The 23,582-nt window shown below is 33.4% G+C and overlaps 1 protein-coding gene across 6 annotated transcripts; it reads right to left on the minus strand.

Annotated features, from left to right (window-relative positions):
• Positions 1-10,826: 10,826 nt before the first annotated feature.
• Positions 10,827-22,980, minus strand: LOC149549988 (B3 domain-containing protein Os01g0905400-like). Of its 6 annotated transcripts, XR_016354161.1 has the most exons (6): positions 21,928-22,980; positions 21,445-21,835; positions 21,142-21,260; positions 19,754-19,833; positions 19,429-19,490; positions 15,776-15,850 (listed from the first exon to the last, which is right to left on the minus strand). XR_016354161.1 is itself a non-coding variant. In XM_089793173.1 (5 exons), the coding sequence occupies exons 1-4, from the start codon at positions 22,078-22,080 to the stop codon at positions 19,464-19,466; spliced, it is 690 nt and encodes a 229-aa protein (XP_089649299.1). In that variant the 5' UTR covers positions 22,081-22,980; the 3' UTR covers positions 10,827-10,996; positions 19,429-19,463. The 6 variants fall into 6 exon arrangements, 5 of the variants coding, with proteins under 5 accessions (XP_089649299.1, XP_089649298.1, XP_089649297.1 ...); XM_089793173.1 differs by lacking the exons at positions 15,776-15,850; positions 19,754-19,833 and adding an exon at positions 10,827-10,996; XM_089793172.1 differs by lacking the exon at positions 19,754-19,833 and having other exon boundaries at positions 14,739-15,850.
• Between the last annotated feature and the right edge of the window lie 602 nt (positions 22,981-23,582).

Consider the following 23,582-nt stretch of genomic DNA (forward strand, 5'->3'; position numbering starts at 1 on the left):
ACTATAACTTTCAAACTAAAACCAAAATCAAGATACAAATACAATCTCGCTATTTATTAAAGATATGTAAACAATATTTAATTGCATGCATTTCATTGTTATCTTAATACTTTAAATTTTTTTTTAAAAAAATAGAAATAATCTTTAAAAAAAAGAAATAAATATGTATATAACATATATTTTAATTTTTCTTCATTTCAAATTACCAAATTATACAAAGTTCTATTTCTAATTTTCAAAATGAATGAACATAAATTGAAAACTAAAAAACTAAAATCGAGACTTAAATGTAAACTTTCTATATTTTTTCAAAAAAATAAGAAGTATTTCTATTTTATTTTACGTTTTTCCATGCCTATCATTTCAAATTATAATTGATATGAATACATTATGCAACCATTCTATATTTTTACTCTAAACATTTCTATTAGAATTTTTTTAAAATGGTACAAGCTAACCTACATAGTTTTCTAAATTTGAAATAATTTTTATGTAAAAAAAATCAAATGATAACATTAGACTATGAATTTAAAATTAAAATCTACTTACAAAGGAAATCTGTCTATATTGAAGAGATGTAAACTATATTTTTTCATACATTTGATTTTTATCTTAGTAATTACTAAATTTAAAAATAAAAATAAATATATGCTAGATATATATTTAATTTTTCTTCTTGCTTATGAATTTTTTTTACTAAAAGAGGGGTAAAATTTTTATTGAATATCAAAGAGAGTTGAACAACACAAGAAACAAAGAGAACTACATAGCTTTATCCTAGTCCACAAGTTGAACTAGCATCTGAGATAAATAAAGGGGAAGCATCCTATGATCAAGAATATTCCAAGCCAGCCCCCTGCTCAAAGGCCCATTTAGCCAGACAATCAGTCACACTGTTCAACTCACGAGGGATATGCATAAAAGACACAGAATTCAAAGAATTGCATAACTGAATGATCAGCTGAATAACTAAAGCCAAATGCCAATCCACATGCACAAGGTTCCTATTATACAATAAGGTCACAAGCACCTAAGAGTCAGTCTCACAGATGATTCTTTTCTAGTCACATTGACAACACTGTTCCACTGCAACCAAGATAGTCAGGGCTTCCCTGAGGTTATTAGTATGGTAACTCTAGTATATAGAAAATAGAAATTGAATATCACCAGAACTATCATGCCCAACTCCCCCAATACCAATTGGACCAGGATTTCCCAAGAAGAACCATCAGTGTTGATTTTAAGAGTGCCCGCATCAAGAGGAGACCAATGTCCCTGACGATTAACATGTTGAGAGTGTTGCTTAGCTCTATTCCCAAAGCGGGTGTGGGGGATCGAGTGAGTGCAACCCTGAAGAGGAAAGTAGAGGAGAGAGTAAATACCAACATCAGTAGGATCTAAACCCCCACTGATGTCACATTTCGGTAGGAGTGTTTCTTGAAGAGAATTAACAATTTTCCCCCATAGGTACTCGATCTCAAACTGCAAATCATGAAAGATCCTCCTATTCCTCTCAAGCCAAACATGCCATAAAATAAGTGAAGGGTCGATAGTCGAAGCAACCTAAAGAAAAGAAGTCTTGGAAGGGGAATGGCCCAAACAGTCCCAGAATTCAGAGAGAGAGGAAACATGCTAGCATGTGCATCCCCACACACTCCACCAGAAGTGCCAAATCTGTTTAGCAAAGGGGCACTAGAAAAAAAATTGAGATACAATCTCTTCACTATTGCGGTCGAGAACACAAATGGAAAGCCCCTGGAAGCCTTGCTTACAAAGATTATCCTAAGTAAGACAACAATTGTAAACCAAAATCCAGAGGAAAAAGTTACACTTAGGCCATGAAAAACTATTCCAAACTTTCTTATTTCAAATTATAAAATTATATTAAATTCTATTTTCAATTTTCTAAAATGAATCAACTTAAATTTAAAACTAAAAAACTAAAAATCTAGACTTAATGCAAACTTTCTATATTTTTCTAAAAATATAAGTATTTATATTCTTTTTTATATTTTTGCATGCATATAATTTCAAATTTTAATTGACATGAAAAAAGTCTTTCTATATTTTTCCTATTATCAACATTTCTAAAAATAAAATCTAGATACAAATGCAATCTTTTTATTTTGTTTTAAGAAATTTTTTATTCCATTGACTTTTTGCATTTCAAATTCTAATTTAAGATCATTTAAATTTTTTTTTCTAAAATCAAAATGTATATACAAATTGACTATTATTATTATTGTTAAGATTTATTAAAAAACATGAATCATTGTCAACATATTTGATAATAAAAATAATAGAATTTAAAGATCTTTCACAAACAACAAAGATTTATGAGTGCATATATTTGCAAGAGAGATGGATAAATTTGCAAATCAAATCCAGGCTATCAAAATTTATTGGAACAATAAATTGAAACAAATCTATTGTCATGAAATTAAGAAATTTTGATAAATAATATGATTTAGTCATGTTCATATTTTTTTTTGTCATGCATGTATTATCATTTCTACTTGTTTCCTCAATTTCTCTAAAATCTACTTGCATGCATTTTGTAACTACTCACTATGTATTTGTTATTATATTAAACTTGTCAAACAATTCAAACTAGCACATAAACTTGCTATAATCTATATGCATGTATTTTGTAACTACTCATTATGTAATTATTATGTTAAAATCCAAACCAATATATAAACTTATAGCATTATAATACCTTCATATATGAAAAAAGAAAAAATGAACATGCACAAGAAGAGAAAATAACAAACATTGTTGATAGAAAAAAATCCAATAGAACCTACACAACGTCAGAAATGAGAGAAACACATAGGTTAATTGATAAACATATAAATTAAATCGAAGACAAAATAGAAACTTCCTACAAAAATGACAAAACTTCAAATTTTTTAAATGAGTTTTTACATCAACAAAAAATCATAAGACAGGAAGTAGGGAAGTCATACAACATTTCTGTGGGAAAAAAAAAATTGGGGAGCAAAGCTCCCACAATAAACCTATCAACTTTAAAAAAAAGCTATTATGACCATTAAAAAAGTTAAATAGAATTATTTTCATTACACATAATTGTATCATTCAATTTTAATGTTCCTTTCATTCAAATTTATGTTTATTCCCTCTATTGTTTTAATTGTGAGAGTGCTTCCTATCTCAGCACATTGACCCCACAACAGATATTATCAACAAATTTGTTTAAACATGAGGGAAGATATGAACCCTGAACCCAAATTTGTTTAAACTGTTGTTATGATGCTCAAAGATACATATATCTCCTTCGTTTATACTAGCGCTTGTACCTCGGCAGGGTCCAAGGGTACAGCCGATAGGCGTTGCTGTTGTAATGTGGAGTGGAGGTGACAACAGAACATTTGTTTGTTGTAGAAATTAACTGCACAATATTGCTTAAGTCGTGAAGAGTTTGATACAGAGGGCAAACCAATTTTTGCAACTTCAAACAGATTTGAAGAAAGGATTCATTCCGAGGTTAGAACATAACCTATTAACAGTGGATAGTTGTTCTTATCATTTACTGAAATACTGTCCAGGATGAACTTCAATGAGTTAGACAACAAATGATTAGTCTCAAATATCATTGGGCACCAAAGAGTGTAAATGATTACATTTAAGAGTATGAAATTTTCTTCATAACAATAATCTATCATAAAGTTCTAGTTCTATACCTTCAGAAAGGCATAAACTTCTGGCATTATTTCAGTCCCTGAAAATTAGTATATAGTTTCAGATAATTGGAAATTCAGCTTCATGGCTAAATATCAAAGATGAACAAGTAAAGGAACTCTGCAAGTTATCTTAAATAGACAACACTCGTTGAAGTGGATGACATTTCAACTTTGGTCCATATGGTACATGATAATTTGATCATGCACTTTAGCAAGTTCTGAAAAGTAGCCACAGCTAGGGAGCAGGAATAGTTGCAAAGTTCAATTTCTCACGACGAACAGGTTGTTTCCAATGTGTGTGCAAGATTTTGCTTCATTGAACAGTGCTATTATAAGAGATAATGTCACTTAGATAGTCTATGTGACTCTGTCTTTTTTTTCATAACTGTGATATGGAAGCAATTATGTATTATCAGAAAGAGAACTGCAAACATAACATCTCAAAACAATCAATTCATGTGACGAGAAGGTTCCCAATGTTATTTTGTTATTTTGAAAATTGCAGTTACATCTCTGTCTGTAAGATATGTTGACGTTGTTGCTATTTTCTTTGCCCAAGAAACTCATTGCATCATGTCCACCTTATAGAACTATCGAGTATATCCTTACACCCACTCACTCACCAGTTAATAGTAAAAACCATACATTCAAAATATGGCTGGACAAAATTTTTAAGATTGACATCTAGCTTTTGATGACAACATAGGCTGAAAGCATCGAAGTTAACATCATTGGGAGAGTGGCAATAAGAGCTAGCACTACCGAGAAGTCAACTTTCTTGAGATTATACTTGATACTGTCTCTTCTCACTTTCAACGCAACAGCAAACCCTGCTGATCTCCAATAATCTATAATCAGATTCAAATAGAAGTTACTTCAATATGTAATGCCCCGCCAAGGGATCCAAAGAATTTCACTATGTTTTTCCAAACAATTTTTTTTTTAAACATGAAAGATAAACTATTCACAACATACGCGGAAGCAATAGTAACATCCAACTGAAAGTAAACATAACATAACATAATAGATTACATTCTTTAAAAAATACCTTAACGTTGAATTACTTCTAATCATAACTTATTCATCTAACATTACATCCTTAACAATAAAATAATAATGATACATCCAATGTTCATAAATTACATTTTAGATTGCTCAATCATCCACTACACATGTTACAAGGTATGAAAAACATCCATGTAAATAAAGTACATCATCATCCAATATTAATCCATGATGCAATAACATAAATGAAACCATAAACCATACATCATACATCATCACAAAAGACATAAACATCCATCATAAAAAGATAACAATATATCACAAACATAACTAACTAAATGCACGGTTCCTCCCAACCGTTAATAGCATCATTAGACCATCATGGATCCTAGCCATCCCTCCGTGCGTAACATTCCAAAGCTCCGAAGAGATCATCGACAATAACATAGTAGGAATGTCACTCCTAAAACATCCTACTAACATGCAAAGTAAAGCATAATATATCATCAACTAACATATGCAAATCATCAATGTAAGGAACATACCAGTAAATACATCCATCATAGGGTATCTCATCTATCATAATGATCCAAGAACATAATGAAGATAAATGTCAACCAACAATACTCCAGCCACGGTGTCTCGGACGGATCTCAAATGATAAGAGTGGAAAATACACTACCATCCGACCGCGTGGTACCTAAGTGGTCCACTCCCACCATGTTGAGGAGATAATCTCAAGTCCCAAACAGGATATCAATAACACATAGCACCAATCTCCATAAGTCCAGGAATCCTAAAAGTATACTAACTCAAAGGTTCCAATCACAAAACAACTGACATCTACTTCCCAGAGGCACACAATGACATGTAGGAAACCTACTCTGCAAGCGGGAAAGTGTCATCGCATTTATCTCGTACAAGTTACCCTGGCAGTTAGCTAAACTCCACGGGTCCATACAGATCTCATGCGGCCACTAGTATCCTCTCATACTGACGAGGCATATTATGGAATGCAAGGTCACAACCATGCATCTCACTACTCCCATCCTAGCCTATACAAGCGCTCAAGGCATGGGCGAGAACATCCAAAACTCTTATCTTTTTAGGTTCATTTAATCTCCATTTAGTGTGTAAATGTTATCACTTATTAACCAAACTTACAATGAGTTAACCTGGCAGCCACTTAGGGCCCCGGCCCCCATTGCAAGCCACTTCCCGACACTACAAGTAGATTACCTACCCTAATACTCATGGAATCATAAATCACCACAGTCCTGTACAAGCGACTGTAAAGAAAATCCAAAAGATAATCTATAAAAAGAATCATCAAATATCCACAATATAAGCATCAAATATCCATAATAAGAATCATCAAATCTCCAAGATAAGAATCATCAAATCTCCATGAGCATCCGAAAAGCATCCATAGAAAATCATGACCACAACAGTTCTCTATTAGCAACTGAATGCATCACTGATAATCATAAGTATCCATTGGTTCTCAATAACCAAAATAAATCATCACATCCATTGGTTCTCAACAAGCAACCAAGAATATCTCAAAATCATACTGATCGAAGACTCCAAAATGGTTGAGTCAAACATGTCACATCATGACATCATCAAAAATAAATCCACATTTCAGTCCCATCATGGCGATTGGAAAATAAACCAAGGATAACTGATCGATGACTCAAAAATGATTAGCTCAGGTATCTCATACACATACATCTCAGCTTCACACATGAAGACTGATGAACAAATACAAACATATCATAGAGCATACGATCACATTATCATGGTTGGGCTTATAAAGATCAAGACCAAAAAGATCAACATGCCATCACATCTCATAACCCCCGAGCCTCTGGTAACAACCTAGGACTGGTCAACACTAGTCAACCCAGAACCCAAAACAAGAAGCATATAGAATACACGATGCAAACACATGTTTTGGTTTACTAAATTCACATTGTTGAATAATGTGTGGAGTTTCATTTTTTTTCCATTTTCAAGTGTAGGGGTTTCAGTTTCCATTTTCAAGTATACTTCAAATGTCTAAGTTTCATCATTTGACCTACAAGTCTACCCAATTGTTCCCCGATAGCATTATCCTAAAAATAACTTAAGGATAATTATTTACTCATTAAACTAATCATCATTAAATTTTCTTAATTTATCTATGATCCATATTCTAATTGATTAACCTTTCAACTTTTCTAAGATCATTATTCGTTATATTATAAGAGGACCAATTATCATTCTTCGAATAAGAGATTATAACATTATTTATCTCAATCCATTAACATAGGTACACCATCCATGACCTATTAACATATTATTAGTTTTCAATTAGAAACTTAATTAAGTATTACTAAAGTTTGATTCTTTTAATTTAATCGTTATCATCATTGACAACCATATAATATCTAAAGTCATAATTCAAGTCATAAGAATAAGCCTATCAACTTCAATATAGATAACCTACAATCTTATTAAAAGAATTAAATCTTCATTACATGACTTAAATATTAATTAAATCTAATTAACTTTAGTTAATTAATTTAATTAATAATTTCACAACCAAACCATCAACCCAATAAATATTAATTGACTAATAACTAAAAATCAGTCATACACAAATATTCATATTCATAGTTCAATAATAATAACTTGCTAATATTCAATGACAAGCTATATTGAAAATCTTATTACTAAATTTTTAATGATCACATACATCACTCTGCAACAATGTTCTTATTTACATTTTAATAATAACAAGTTATAATAAATCCTCAATACCAAGTATTATTATCTCAAATAAGTTATCCCTATGTACGTTGATACAATTAATTAATACTCCTCCAAATGATTAACCAATTCAATTTGATTAATATCTTTTACAGTACTTCAATCATTAACTAATCTCCTTTAGAGTAACTCTATTCGTATTAGTTGATAACTATTTAAACTATTTACACTATTATTTATTAATAGTTTGTTAGACCCAACAAGCATTAATAAATAATAAGCTTATCACAACTATAAATAATCAATCTAGAGAACTTTTACATAGAACTTCATTAGCTAACTCTTAATACCATTAAGGTATTCAAACGTATTAACCAATAACATAATAATTCAATCTTAATCCAATATCATTTAGAGTTTCTAAACATAATATAAATTATCATCTTACAATTATTTAATCAATATTAAAAACAACCATTAGACTCCATTTTTTAATTGTTCTAATAATATTTTGTTTATATAAAAGTTGTTGAAAAAGATCCCTATCACAAACCAATAAGACTCATTGTAGATTTTAACATGAATAATCTCCAAATTCTTAACATTATCGTCTTCATTAAACAACTCTAAAATTGTTTAATATATATTAAATAGTATCCAATACACATTATAAAAAGTCCACTATATAAACTATATTAAAATCTCTTTTCTCTTAATTTTTTCTCATTTAAAAATCCATTTACTTAGATTGACTAATAATTAATTACACTTCTTCTACTATTTACTAATCTTAATTAAATTTGATTTAATTAGATTAGATAATAAACCATATAAAACTAATGCATATTAATAAGATTCTAATAAGAGAAGTTTGCAATAATATCTTTAATTCATTTCATGCTTTGATATATTATTTTTGTGAAGTTTAAGCATAAAGAACTCTTGATTATGGAAAATGGAGAAATATATGTCATTGAATAAAACAGTCTCAGTACGACGGCCATATCTCTCCAATGAACTGTTGGATCGGGCTGAAATTTAAATATGTTGGAGAGGGCCAAGTTGCACCAATTCTGACTGAAGCGATCGAATAAATTCGATCCCGATAAAAAGTTATGAATGACTGAATTCGGGTCTATCCAAGGGGCAGCGACAGGACAATTTGTAATGAATTAAGAATTTCTCTTAAAAGTAATTGTTCTCTAAATTTATCCAATAATTTCACTAATGGATTTGGCCATAAATCTTGAAACCATTTTCAAATCTATTTCAATTTGATTCTAATTCGAACCCAAACCCGTTTAGATCTAATTTCTTCCTTAATTGGATCTAGGGTTTTTCTATTGTTTTCTTTTCAACCAAATAGCATATCTAGATTCCAATTTCAATTATAGATTCAATCACAAGAGTATTCAGACACATCTAATAGACATGATGAAGACAAGAAGAGAAATAGTGCAAAGAGAATGTGTGAATATCACGAGTGCACCTGCACACTGATGCTAATCCGCCATGCCTCAGAAGTCCATAGAAAATCGTTTCCTTCTCCATCATTCGCAATCCCTCCAAGATCCAAGCCAATCGAATCCTCCAAGTGACCAGAAATGCTAGAAGGAGCATAGAAGAAAATAGAAAATACATGAGCATACGAATCTTCTCCAATGCATGTAAGCTTTGAAGCTTCCATAAGGCTTCCCTTAAGCTTCTATTTTTGCTTGTCCAAACACACTAGGGGAGCCTCTATTTAAAGGCCTCTAAGATGCATCTAGAGTGTCTCTAGAAACCACTACAAGATAAGTATGACAACCAAGCATGAGTCTTCTCCAACCTTCCAGATAAGTCCTAAGGTTGTAGACACCATGTGCTCAAATAAAATGCTAACTCCTAAGTCTAGACAACTAGTTCATTCTTAGAGTGCAAACCCCAGTATTATCTACATGACAACTCCCGAGAATTTGCAAACTCCTATGTGAGCAAATATTAAAATAATATTTAATTTACTCTTCCCAATTTAATTTATTTATTTATTAAATCTCATGCACAAACTTTAATAATTTTACTTTTCAATCTTAATATATTTATATTTTAATTACATGAGATTTGGAATCTTTATTAATATATCTTCCACTTTTAAATTTCATTTCCCAAAACTTAATTGCTAAAATATTTATTAGCTTTAATAATAATATTATTTAGTCGTTTATTTAAAATGAACTCCAAATATATTATTATTAAAAATAAATATTGTCACATTCCAAATTTAAACTTTTAACTTTTATCTTCAAATTTAATTATTTTATTTAATTAATTTTTCAATTAATTAAATAAAATAAATATTAAAATATCATATTAATTTTTCATTTAATTAAACCATTAATTAAATCTTTTAATTAGGCTTAATTAATAGAAAATACATCAAAGACTCTCAAGATAAAAATATGAAAACCCATCACAACCAAAATACATACAAAATCAAACCAAGGGTTTATATCACGAATTATGTTATCTGACATATTCGGAGGGTACTCAACTCAGATACTTGCCCTAATTTTCTAATTAAAACAAATGACTTAAAAGGTTGGGATTTGGACTTGAGAATTTATCTCCCCTCTCTTATCATTGAGATAATGTGATAGGGTACACTCATCCTGACAATTCAGGGAAGTCGATACCCAGTACCTGCAACCTGCATAAAAACCACGCATGTACAAGCACAATATATACTAAACTAAACAGGCAATGGCAGGAAGTGGTGCATTGTGTAGATCCCGACTAGCAAGTGACTACGACTCCCTTCCTTAACCACATCAGACACACCATACAAAAGCAGACACGCAAAGCAAACACGCACACCATACACATGCAAGTATGGAGTAAGTATCCATAATAAAATACATATGATAATAAATCATCTTACTAATCATCATTAATAACTGAAAGCAATGTAATAATCATCATACATACGTGAAATGCAAAATCTAAGTAATCTCATCACATAATAAACTGAATCCATAGCACAATATCTGATAATGTCAAAAGAATGTTGCTAACCAACAATATAAAACTAGCTTTAAAAGAGTTCAACAATGATAACAAAATGCGAACTAGGGGCAAGCACTACACAATATAAATATCTTAAATACATTTATATTTTGAAGATGCTGAGAAATAAAAATTGAAAATCTTAGAATGAGCATTATTGGTTTCAATAAACAATTAGATTCATTGTCCAATTCATTAGATAGTTGCAATATCTTAAATCAGAGCTAACAAATCTACAAACTATGCTGACACATTCTTGACAAAAATTATGATTATAATTCCTACTGTCAAACTCATTAATCTATATTTTATAAATAATAAATAGTTTGGTGGATTCTTAAAGATGGATAAAATGTTTGATGTCTAAATTGATGATAATGCTGAGATTTGTTTATGAAATAAAATTGGTAGCCTTGAAAGAAATCAAAGGAGGAAAATTCGTGTGTGCTGGATGAAGTCGTCCGTCACAGTGGTCCTGCATCGCAACATGGCTGCGCAACACATTACAATTACTGTTCAGTATGATATTATGTGCAGTTCTTGGGGGTTCATAGACCACAATCAATATAGGTCAACATAGAGCTAAATGGAAGTCATAGATATCAAATTGTCCTATAATAAAAAAACAAAGTCAAATTACTGTCTTCCCTGGTCTGGTAAGGTTCGTTATTTTCAATTGAGCTCTATGAGATAAGAGATATACTCTTAGCTCAAAATATAATGGAAAATTTTAAACTGGAAGAATGCATTTGAATGTCGATAAAGTTTCTATAGAATGGCTGATGACAGCTAGTAAAGTGAATTTCAATACAGGAATGAGATGATGTAAACTAACGAAGAATACCAAGCAGGAGACTTGAACTTTTTCACATCATTGCTCAAGGGATTATTTGACAGAGTGCTGGATATTTCCAAAGCTTACACTTTTTTTAGAATCTAGTTTTCTCCCAAATAATTTATCAGCGTTTTGATTATTGCATAAATAATGAATTTATAATAGCTATTCAAAACTTAGTCATGAGCATATTTTTGTGGCGGCACCTGAAAATGCAACAAAGGCATTAGGGTATCAGATTCTTGACATTTTTGTGGTGGCACCTAAGAATGCAGCAAACACATCAGGGTATCACACCATGTTACTGAAAGAGTTGGAAATATTGAAACTAATTATGGAAATGACACTTGAAAGTATTGGAATCAAGGAAAAAAGTGGAGATTAACACACATGTTGTTCGTATGTTGAAGGCATGTTACCTTGGTCTACTATGTTACTTTTTTCATTTTCATGCCTCTACATATCTGCTCATATGTGCTATCCTTGTTTCAAGGATTCAGCGGTACAAGACGACACAACATTTTTTTTACATTTCTTGTGGATTTGTACAATTATCCTTACATCTGTGTACAATTAGATTCATAGGCAAACAAATCTTGTGATGCTAGCATTCTGGGTTATAGAATCCTGCCATCATTAGGCGACAATTTTCTATTCACATAACGGTTGAATGCCTGTTTCCATATGCTGGAGAGATCCATGTCATAGAACTTTGCATGTACAATTTGACACATTGACTTATAGAAGGCATCTGCCACATTGCACATTGCTTCTGTTGTATCTATAGCATGTTCCATTCTTTCGACACTAATGGTGGTCGTAGTCTCCATTATGTTAGACACATGCCTTATGTCCCGAACAATCTCTTCACAGTATTGTTCAATGTTGCAAAAAACTTCTTCGATTTCATTGTTACTCTGGATATTCGTGTATGGGTGCAGAGACTACCTCCGATTCTACATCGTTATTGTTTGCCTATGCCCTGTTGTTGCTCTCTCGACTAGTGTTGGAGATGGTAATGACATCATCTGGATCTTCTGACGCCATTACACAGCTCGACTATTCCACATACCAAAGTAGATTAGACCACTAAATGTAGTTCAATGTTTGAGAAAAGCATAATTACTGAATTGTTTTACTATCAAATGCTCCCAAGAGATACACTAGAAAACCAAATGTTGATGACTGAATGTAGTTCAATGTTTGAGGAAAGCATATTACTTAGATGTTTTACTATCAAATGCTCTCAAGAGATACTCTAGAGAAATCAATGTTGACGATACAAGATTATTGTATTCATCGCTTTTAACCAACAGGATTTTTTTGCATGATATACTGTACAAATGCCACAAGGAGCCTAAAAAAAGGGTAAGGGTTTCAGTATACATCTTATGGGCATTGAGTTATAATGAGAATACAGAAGTGAGAGGCATAGTGCATCAAGATGTGGTGTTGATAAGCTTTGATGCAAGGAAAAGAGCTTATAACTGTCTAGACCTGATGAAATCAATGAGGAAGAGTCTTGATAGAATGATTTTCAACAACGAAAATACTTAAGCGTGTCCGTAAGAAGCTGTTAGTAGGGAATATTAGAACAATGTTATGGAGAATTAAAGATCAGCAACCAAAAAATGAACAACAGCGATGTTGCAAAAGCAATGACATGATCTCATCTATCCTAACAGTTGTATACAAAAAGAAAAAAGAGCAATGCTAGAGTTGCCACTATTATTTCATATTTTGTTCGATACTATAACCATAATAAGCTTCTTAGCAAATCATATATAAGCTTCAATGTGTTGTTAAATTATCCAACAAAAACATCTCAGTAACTTCTCTTTAACTAATCCAACCAACAGAATAAAGGAAGGATGACTAATTATTGAAGAAACATAATTAACATGTTGTATAATGAAGCTCTAAATCAACAATGAAAAACTCAATCTAAAAAGTAAAGTACGAAAACAAGCTACTGAACACCCTCACTTAAAATCATTTTGAGAATAGGCTGAATTTTAAAGAACCCAATAAAACATTTCCTAAAAGTTGTATGCATACCTGTAGGAGATCATGGATGATTTCGTAAAGCAACATTATATATAATCTAAAATCTAGGTTTAATGGAAAGAACAGTTATAAACACAGATATACGTCAGCTGCTTGATCAACCCCATGACTGATAGATCTTTACATTTTACCAATTAGCGGTAAACTAAAGCAGCCGGACCTTTCAAAGCTAAATAATATTGACGAATACAATTGGAATTCCTTTCATGGAATCTATGCCAACTGTAAGCTCCAGTGGCTAATGGTACCTAGATTAGAGTGCCCTGGAAATTGGCTGAAGATTCCAAATTAGGTTCATATGTTTTACACTTAACATTTTTATTACTAGGGTCTCTTTCAAACTCTGAGATTGTGTGGACTATATTACCTCCTTAATAAAATTTATACCATGTAAGAAAAACAAATATGTTTATAAGGGACAATACTTAACAATATATGGAACCAAAGACTAGAAAATCACTTTCTTAAACTGAAGGCCTTGAAAGGAGACTAATATCAATGAGGTCAAAGAAAAAGATTGTCTATTGCTCTGTCCAAGAGCTATGCAGTCATAAGTTTCTACTATACCACAATATATTTGGTTTCGTCTTTGTTCTAGTAATTCTACTAATTTTCACCAGCAATTGACTAAATGAGTCCTTTCATTTTAAACAGGTGCATATACCATATTGGTGATATTGCTTTACTTTGCCTTTGTTCACCTTCACGGATACCTATCTTGAACCTTTTTTGTTATTGGAACAATGGTTCCTCCTAGCAGACTTATTCATATCCCACTTTTATTTTTCAGATTTTTAAAAGCCACCTTAGTTGCCTTTTAAATAACCCTTATTATTTTCTTTAGCTTTGCAGTTCGAAAATAATACATGTTAACTTGAACTTGAACTTGAAAAAGAAGGCATGTTCACTTGAGCTTGACTATTTTACAACCAACCCCTACAGAAAAGCTCACTCTAATAAAACAGATTGAATACAGTAATAATTCTAGCAATAGTTGCCAGTTCGATGTCTCTCAGGTCTCAATAATTACTGATACTTTTAATAAAACAGACTAAATACAGTAATAATTCCAATAGTAGTTGCCAGTTCAATGTCTTTAGATTTACATTAGATACAAAAAATTTCCTTTTTAATAAGAATTGGAGTTATATTTGGAAGGTTGGTACAGTCCCATCTATATACATTTAATAAACTATATCTAATCTAGTTTAAACTCGAGAAATAATACTATGAAGACTATTGATCCCAGGAAGATTATTTCACATTCTTGTCTAATATAGTATTAAGACATGCAAGCAACCACATTTGCACAACATAATGCATCCAAAAGATTACAACTGGAGAATGCTATGTACTTTGTATATTTCATTCAGCCAGTGGAGTAGTTACATACAGATTATCTTTGCACAATGTAGTACAATAATTACATAGACATAGTAGTATTTGGAATGCTATATCACAGAGCCAATTAATGTAGCAGCTGTGACAAACATGTGCTATTAATTTTTATAATGATGATCTCCCTCAAGGTCTATTAAGATGATCCATCTGCAACACAACACTGGCATACCTTGTATGATGCTCAAATTAGGGATGCACAAATTCTTCCGACATTGGTTACAACTCATCAACCCAATAAAGATGTTCAAGTCTATGATGTTTCAGCCCCCTGTTGCCCATGGTAGGATGCAATATTAAAGAGAAGATACAATTCGTCTGTGTCCTTGTTGGTATTTACATGGTAGCGATTGCCCTGATCCTTTCTTCTATTGGAACCGTTAAGTACACCACCTGTGGCCCCCACCTTTCTACTAAATGTCAATTCCACATAGTGCTTGAGACAGAGCCAAATTGCAATCTGAATATATCACCATGCTAGTGCAAACACCCTAAACTCGGACTATTCATCTGCGACCTCCACAACATCTGTTCTGTCCACAATTGGTAGTTCCAGCCTGTAAATATTCATTGTCTCTATCACTTGCTACTGGTGAGTGGAACCAAATTTCAGTTGGAATGTAATCTATCTGCATTGGAATGTAGGTACAACAGCTAATGAATTCCAAAATATGTGGGTCTGTAAAGAGATGGTCTACATTGCATTGCGGGGGTAGTCGATATGTAATCAGGCAGCAGTGCACGAACAACTCTTAAGCGAGGATAGAGGTTTCTATTTCATCAATATAGATTCTGTACATATTTGTGTGTTGAACGAAGTCATCCATCACAGTGGTCTTGCATTGCAAAATGGCTAGGCAGCAGATGACAAGCATTGTTCAGTATGGTATTCTTTGTATTTCTCAGCAGTTTACAAATCACAATCAATATAGGTCAATATAGGGCTAAATGGAACTCATAGAGATCAAATTGTCCTCCAATTTAAGAACAGAGTCAGATCACAATCTTTCTTGGTCTGATAAGGTTCACTATTGTCAGTTGATACCTATTACACAAGAGATATACTCTCAGCTCAAAATATAACGAACAAGATTAAATTGCAAGAATGCATTTGAATGTTGATAAAGAGTTGCTGTAAAATGAACTAATTGAAGGAGGAGATCGATCATCCATACTTTTATTTCTCTGAGAATAAAAGAATAACAGACACTTAGAAAGGGAATTCAAGGGTGATTCTCATTAGCAAGGGTCTTATTTCTATAGTTATTTATTCCTGAAAATGTGAATAATACAGGATGGGTAGATTGCTCCCCTTTTGTGTATGGTTAAGTACATGTATCCAGCACATGCTGGTTATGGATACGTCTACACTTTGGCCCAATAGGAGTTTAAACATAATTAATTCAATCCTATAGCATGCCCTGGCACTTAATGAATTTTAGATAGGGAGCAACTTAATCTAGTATTCCATGAACAACTATAAAAAATGGAACATGTTCAGGATGAAATGAACTGATGAGCATCCCTAAATCTGATTGAAAAAGGCCATTTCCTATTTGGTGTGAGTCGGTTGACTTTGAAGAATATGTACAAAAGAAATATAGAAATACAGATAAGGTGAATCTCTTCAACAAAGAAAAATCTATTAATTATTTCAATATGTGAAGGTGATGTACTTTGACAAAAGCAACCTTCAAATAAGGAGTTTCTGAGAATAGCTCATACCTAAATCCAATATTACATATACATAGAGGACAAACATGTAAACACAGAGAATGGTCTATGACACACAAAATGACCTATCCCTTAGGCATGAAATATCAAAAAGCAAGAGCAGAAGTTAGATACTCTTAGTGAATAAGCACTGTTTGGTATACCGTCACCCAACCGAGTGCCTCGCTGATGTAAAATGATTTATGAAAGAATCAGACCACACCACAGTTTGCTATAAAATGTCCAAATGTGGGTTTTGCCACAAGGGATCGCTCCATGTCCAGTTAGAATAAAAGGGAATTTTGTTTCATTTATGTTTCAGTATGCATTGCTAGCCTTCTAACACACGACCATTTCCCTTCTCACCTTCATGATGCATCAAACTATAATTTAAAACATTCTTACATTCTAAAGAATTCATTACAATCTCATTTATATGATCCATGAAAACCTATTCCATCTAATCTAAAATCTAGGTTTAATGGAAATAATAGTTATAAACACAGTTTCACGTAAATGACAAGTACTGATGAACACCCTTGTGACACTATCCTCCTCATTCTTCTTAGCTTTTGACACACTTCGGACAGCCTATATTTAAAAAATAGATCTATGTTTCATTAGAAGTAGTCTATATGAAGTCATTTTAGGCTGCCCTATCTCTAACATAATATGTATTAACTATAATGCAAGAATAGGTCACATAATGGAGAACATCGAATGAGTTAAAGTAATCTTTCAATAATTTGTTCTGTTAATATTAATTCCACATATTGAATAGTGCAACAAGATGGAAAGCAAAACTTCAATGAATCCAGTTTTCAATGCCATGGTGCATCCTGACAGCTGGATGGTCATTTCCCAGTAACCTATGGTTCAAGCACCAAAAGTAAAACCATATGCTAAATGAAATGTCTCCAGTCATTATGATGAATAATTTCATTGCAGATATAAAATTGGGGTATTGATTGAACAAAATATAAAAGCTATCTGGAGAGTTATTGGTTCTCATAACTGCAAAATCTACATGAGATAAAAAGTTTGGGGTGTCAAAGACACTATATATTGCAAGAGGTTCAACTACACAAAATCTAATTTCTGTCACTGTCCATTTCCACCACAAATTGTTTCTAAAGACTATGGATCTACTCTCAGCTCAAAATATAATGGACAAGATTAAACTGGAAGAATGCATTTGAATGTCGATAAACAGTTTCTGTAGAATGGTTGACGAGAGCTAATAAAGTGAATTTCAATACAGAAAAGAGATGATGTAAACTCAGGGATTTGTGAGCAAACTGTATCAGGCTCCCTTGAGCTGAATGATTTTCAAGAATACCAAGTAGAAGACTTGAACCGTTTCACATCATGGCTCAAAGGATTATCTGATAGAGTGCTAGATATTTCCAAAACAGTTGCTGTAGAATGGTTGATGGGACCTAATAAAGTGAATTTCAATACAGAAAAGAGATGATGTAAAACTTCGGGATTTGTGAGCAGACTGTATCAGGCTATTAGTAATAAACTATCTAGCTATTACATTCCTAACTTCACTTTCCCTTGATATTTTCAAATGCCTTAGAAAATATGCCCATTTTTAACATCTTTATATTCACGTTTTATGACATTTTATGAAGTTTTGTTTACAACACAAGATCAACAGCCTCATGCTGAGAAGAAATAAAGGGTGGGGATAATCTAAAGCTATGTAAAGTAGTAACTCTAATGATTAGAATAAATGGTCATCGGAGAACAATTAAAATATACAGTACTGACACCCAAAGACATAAAATGAAAAAAAGTAATGAAGCAACAACTGCAATGCCTAGAAGCCTAAAACTATGTCAACTGGCCACTTACCTGACAATTGGAGTCCATAAGAAATCAGTAAAGGACATCAGGCTGACATAGACTTGTAGGTCTTAGAACTAATCTGAAGCACATCACAATATTTTGGAGGCTCTCCGTAAGTCAAACCATGCCACATATCAGGATATAGCTTTGTAGTCTTATCAAAGCTTGCTACAGATTTATACAACTCCACACTGACACAAGGATTTGTAAGAAAACGTAATACAGAGGCTGATGGCTATCAACCTCATTTGATAGCCCCTAAACAAGGATACCGACATCTAATTGACACTTCCTTGCGCACAATTACAGGTCCTGCTGAGGCTACTGTTGATGCGATATGATTTAAAGTTACAAATATAATAGCACACTTTTATCACTATTGACCTTAAAATGATTACCCTGCATTTTAATAACTTAGAGCATTTTACTTTATATATCATCATTTTGTAAAAAGTAAACTAAAATTCTCTGTTGTATATTGATGTTTTAGAATGGTTGAAGGTTATTTCCTCACTCTTTAAGCTCTAGATTAACACAGTGACCCTTTTTTATGTGTGCGTTTTTCCAAGTCAGTAGCTAGCTATTCTGAATCACAATAAGCTCATAAGTTTATCCTAGTTTTTGATTTGTGGTTTAGAGTGTTAAAAGATTCACAGAAAACAAAACATAAGGGCTTTTTTCAATAGTATCTTTTACAGGGGTTGAAGGTTATTTCCTCACTCTTTAAGCTCTAGATTAACACAATTACCTTGTTTTATGTGTGCCTTTTTCCAAGTCAGTAGCTAGCTATTCTGAATCACAATAAGCTCATAAGTTTATCCTGGTTTCTAATTTGTGGTTTAGAGTGTTAAAAGATTCACAGAAAACAAAACATAAGGGTTTTTTTTCAATAGTATTAACTAGGCAACCAAACCTCAAATGACAGTAACCAAGCATATTGACCCTTGATACCAATCATATCAATGTACAATAATCTTCAGGAATTTTTAAACCCCACTCAAATATTCTCAAAAGATATTTACGAGCAATAGCTTCAACATAAAAGCACAAACTTACATGATAGAAAGTCTGATTGAAGGAAACATCGGTCTCTACGCAGAAGTTCGGAGCACATGAAACTGAAAACCACAATCCCTAAATCAACCAAATGATAACAGCAGTATGCAAACAATACTAAAGGAACTTTTAGCAGTAATTATCAACACAATTCGATATTACTTAGTCAATTTCAAATAACTGATAATGAAAGGCATCAAATTTCTTTTTCTACAATACCGATGATTAGCAAGAAATGCTCCACAGAAAAGCTTACAAAACATGATGAAAATTGAACCCTATAAAGAATGCACCTAAATTCTCATTAGGGTTTTGTTTTTCATACCAAGGTAGTAGTGTGTAATCATTGTCGGGAACCTAGACCCGTTATCCAACCCCTTCTCGTCTACCTCTGCAACCGTCTATCTGATAACTCCAAACAACAATAGAAGTGGTTAGAAACAATACTCCAAAATACGGATAGTTCAAGCACAAGGGAGAGAAATGACAAACACACTCGTCAATCTGTAGCAGATGTGCAACCCCTTACTGCAGCAACAACATTGGTCGAATTTATAGGGGGCTCTGGCAGTGCACAAGCAATATCTGCAGAGGCGGTCGCGCAATGTATAAGGTCACGTAATCTACAATCCGCCCTAATCGTAGACCCATGGCCTCCAGCCACATGCAAATCCAATGTCTATAGCATATCTGCAAAGCTGTTGATGCCCTAACTGTAGACCCGTGGCCTCCATCAGTCGGCAAATCGAATGTCTATGGTGACACCCGTGGACCCTCAATCCCTCTTGGAAGCAGCTGTCTGTCGACACAGCTGCAATCACAACTCTGCCATGGACATCCCGGCAGTGGTAGTAGAACTCCAAACGTCTGGCACTCGTAACAAGGAGCGAGGCAAAGGCGGTGTGGGAAATCTAGCATCTACGCTAATGGGAGACTCCGCCTCTCCATCTGACAGGGAAGCAACTATCTATCCATCTAGGCTGCTTAGTCACTGGCCCATTCGTAATCAGGTCTGTGGCACCCAATGTCAGAGGCGGCTGTGAGACGATTCCAGCAGGCCAGTGCAAGCAGCAGCGTGAGGAATTTCCGGTGGGCTATCGCCCAGGTGAAAGCCTATGGGCTAATTATTTGCTAGTAGAAAATGTCTCCACCCCAAACATAACACATGCCTATTATCTTTAACAAGGCATTGAACCTTCCACTCCTTACCCTCTCCGTTCAAAAGAACTATCTCACTGTTTTCTCTTGGTAGCTGAAGCTGATTATTTTCATTTTTTTAAATTCTTGGTAGCCTTTGCATTCCAAACCATAAAAAATAAAGTTATTTCAATCCAAAGCATTGGATAACTCTCTAATAATAAGTTATTATAAATACAAATGTTCATTGTAGTAGATATTTAAGATCCATCCTTAAGTTTTAGATGAGTAATTAAAAATTCGACATTAAATTTCAAAGATCTATCCATAAGTTAAAACAAATATCCATCTATAAGTTTATAAACTGTAAAAGCTTCGGAAGGTATGTTCATGTAATTTGAACTTCTAGTTTGACTGATCCTTTTCCCCCACAATTTTTAAATCATATATATTGTGATTTATTATCAAAATATTGATGGAAGAAACAAATCAATCGGAAACTCAATCTCAAAAGCTTCTTATAAATTTAAGGAATAATTATTTATAAAGAATGAACGAAAACAGAATATATATTACTAGCCGGTGTGGTGTATTCACATTCCATGATTTCATAACCATCGTACAAAAAGGCTTATCTGATTTGAACATTTCCTTCTCGGAGGAGAAACCATGTCCAGGCTCCTTGGATGAATGGCCTACATCAAAATCTAACTTTGTTATTACTCAACTTGAAAGGAGAAGCAGACCCAATTGAAAAAACGGCCTGCAGAAAAAATATTAAATTTCCTGTTGCACCTATCTTCGTTTTGAAATTTAAAACAATCTCAGTAACTAACACATCAAATATGCTCTATGCCTCTGGACAAAACTTTTGCTTACCAAAGAAACAAGATTTCCTCTTTCTCCTTTGATTTTCAGCCACTGCTTCAGCCTCATCGTTCTTTTCATCATCAGAAATCAAATCAATCATTTTGGTAGAAGGGCGTCTCTTATCTGACAAATGTTTGTTTTCTGCAATCGGGTTTCTCACACACCCAGATCTTCCAAATATCTTAACCTTGAAATGAGACTTACATATGTAATTGAACACAACAAAATCACCCAACTGCAAGCCATAAAAATTGACAAAATTTTCCCAACCATGCCCAAATTGTAGTTTATTATTTGTACCCAATAACTCCACTTCCCATTCCTGACCATTTGGGCCTTGCAACACCATTTGTTCATGTTGGTCTCTTATAAACTCTGCAACAAATGCAGGAGGAATGTGCTGCAATAAAACACAACACACAATTTCTCTTTACAAATTCTAAAACAGAGCAGAGATAAAACATGAAAACAACGTTGAAGTATAAATGTTACCAGTCTTTGTGCAAAATCTCCAAGCATAACTTTGAAGAAAGAGGCAAACCCATCAAAGCACTGTTTATCATGGGATTTCCCATGTCTTTTAAAACACTTGTGACTGCAAACTCCGCATGGTATAAAAAGCTCCCATGTTTTTTCGTCCTCCATCACAAAACTTAGATTCAAAAACCCCTAAAACTAAAACCTTTGAAGAACCAAACCTCTCTGGGCAGCTAATTCATACCTGTGGATTCGAGAACGTTGAGTGATCTGCGAATTAATATACTAACGACACGTGAATTTTGAAAACCACAGTACCAAATGTAATAATGAGCCTGAGTCTCTGTAAATGACGTGCGCTTGTAATCGATGGATGCACAGTTGAAGTCAAATTAACCTGCAGAATTGATAAAAATTAACTTGGCGCGACGGAAAAATGATGGTACCTGCATCGATATGTTGAATTCAAATCATGGCTAATGTAGCTGTATCTCCAGGGTAAATATCTAGTAAAGGAAAGATACAAAGGGAAAAAATCGCATGACGGCGTACGGATTTGACGTGTTGGTAGACATGATCTATAAACCTGATTAGAGAGGCAAAGCAATATCTACGCAAGTTTGATTTGCAGTTGCGTAGAAGCTTCTCTCCCAAAAATGAAACCAATCATAGCTCTGACAGCTCTCCTGCCACCGCCATTCTTTTTAAGCAAAAGATTTGCCTCAAAACGGTGCATATTTTAACCCTCTTTGACCCAAAAACCTTGCGATCATGATATATTTGTTGTGTAAACGTATTATGCTGGGCCTGCGAAAAATTTCATAGTTGATATTTATCATCAACAAGAAGATATTTAACAGTAGAAGGACAGTATGCTGATTTTTTTTGGAACAGCCAAATTCAGCGCACTAACAGTAGAAGGACAGTATGCTGATTTCTTTTGGAACAGCCAAATTCAGCGCACTTACGACAAGCGTGGTAGTGCCTCGCAGGAAGACTCCTGCGGAGCTCTTCATATCTTGAATTAACTTTATTTCGTGGGTGAAAAAATAAGTGGTGAATCATGTTAGTGTTGGATTTAGTTGGACGGTATAGTCCTGAATCAATTGTCAATTGTTGATCACGTATAATCCAAAATATTAGGAAAAATGAGAAGGGTTTCACAATGTTTGAATTGGAATCTCATTCTCTTTGTGAAACTATTTAGGCTAAGTGTAAGTGAGATGGAGGTATGAATTTTGGTTGTCTTGCTATTTGCAGTCACTTTAATTTTCATTTTCAGAATGAGTTGCCGGTCAATGGTATAATAATGTTCTAAACCATTCTACACGTTATAATAATGTTCCAAACCATTCTACACGTTATAATAATGTTCCAAACCATTCTAGACGTTAGGGAAGCGAGAGTTCTTAAAGTCAACACTGATGGTTCTTCTCGAGGGAATCCAAGGCCTATTGACATTGGGGGTGTGGCTCAATGCAACTCTAGAGAAATTCAATTTCTTTTCTCGGTGCATAAGTGTTGGCATACTAACAATCTCATGGAGGCCCTGACCATTTTATATGGTGTGATGCAATGTTGTTTGAGAGGTTGGCACAAGCTTATCTTTGAATTTGAATCTCAAGTGGTGGTGAATTTGCTTACTTTGCAATTGCTTGAGGATGTTAGTT

The sequence above is a fragment of the Cupressus sempervirens genome, chromosome 7, assembly GCF_028749045.1.
Source record: "Cupressus sempervirens isolate cs-2001-9-10 chromosome 7, ASM2874904v1, whole genome shotgun sequence".
Classification (NCBI taxonomy): Eukaryota; Viridiplantae; Streptophyta; class Pinopsida; order Cupressales; family Cupressaceae; genus Cupressus; species Cupressus sempervirens.

What these genes read in the sequence shown, in the direction of transcription:
- LOC149549988 (XM_089793171.1), bottom strand. Translation starts at nt 22,080, where the DNA reads ATGGAGGACGAAAAAACATGGGAGCTTTTTATACCATGCGGAGTTTGC. An exon ending in GAGGAAATCTTGTTTCTTTG is followed by an intron (nt 21,261 to 21,444) that starts GTAAGCAAAAGT and finishes ATTTTGATGTAG; the next exon opens with GCCATTCATCCAAGGAGCCT. An exon ending in TGAATACACCACACCGGCTA is followed by an intron (nt 15,851 to 21,141) that starts GTAATATATATT and finishes CTTGTGTAATAG; the next exon opens with GTATCAACTGACAATAGTGA.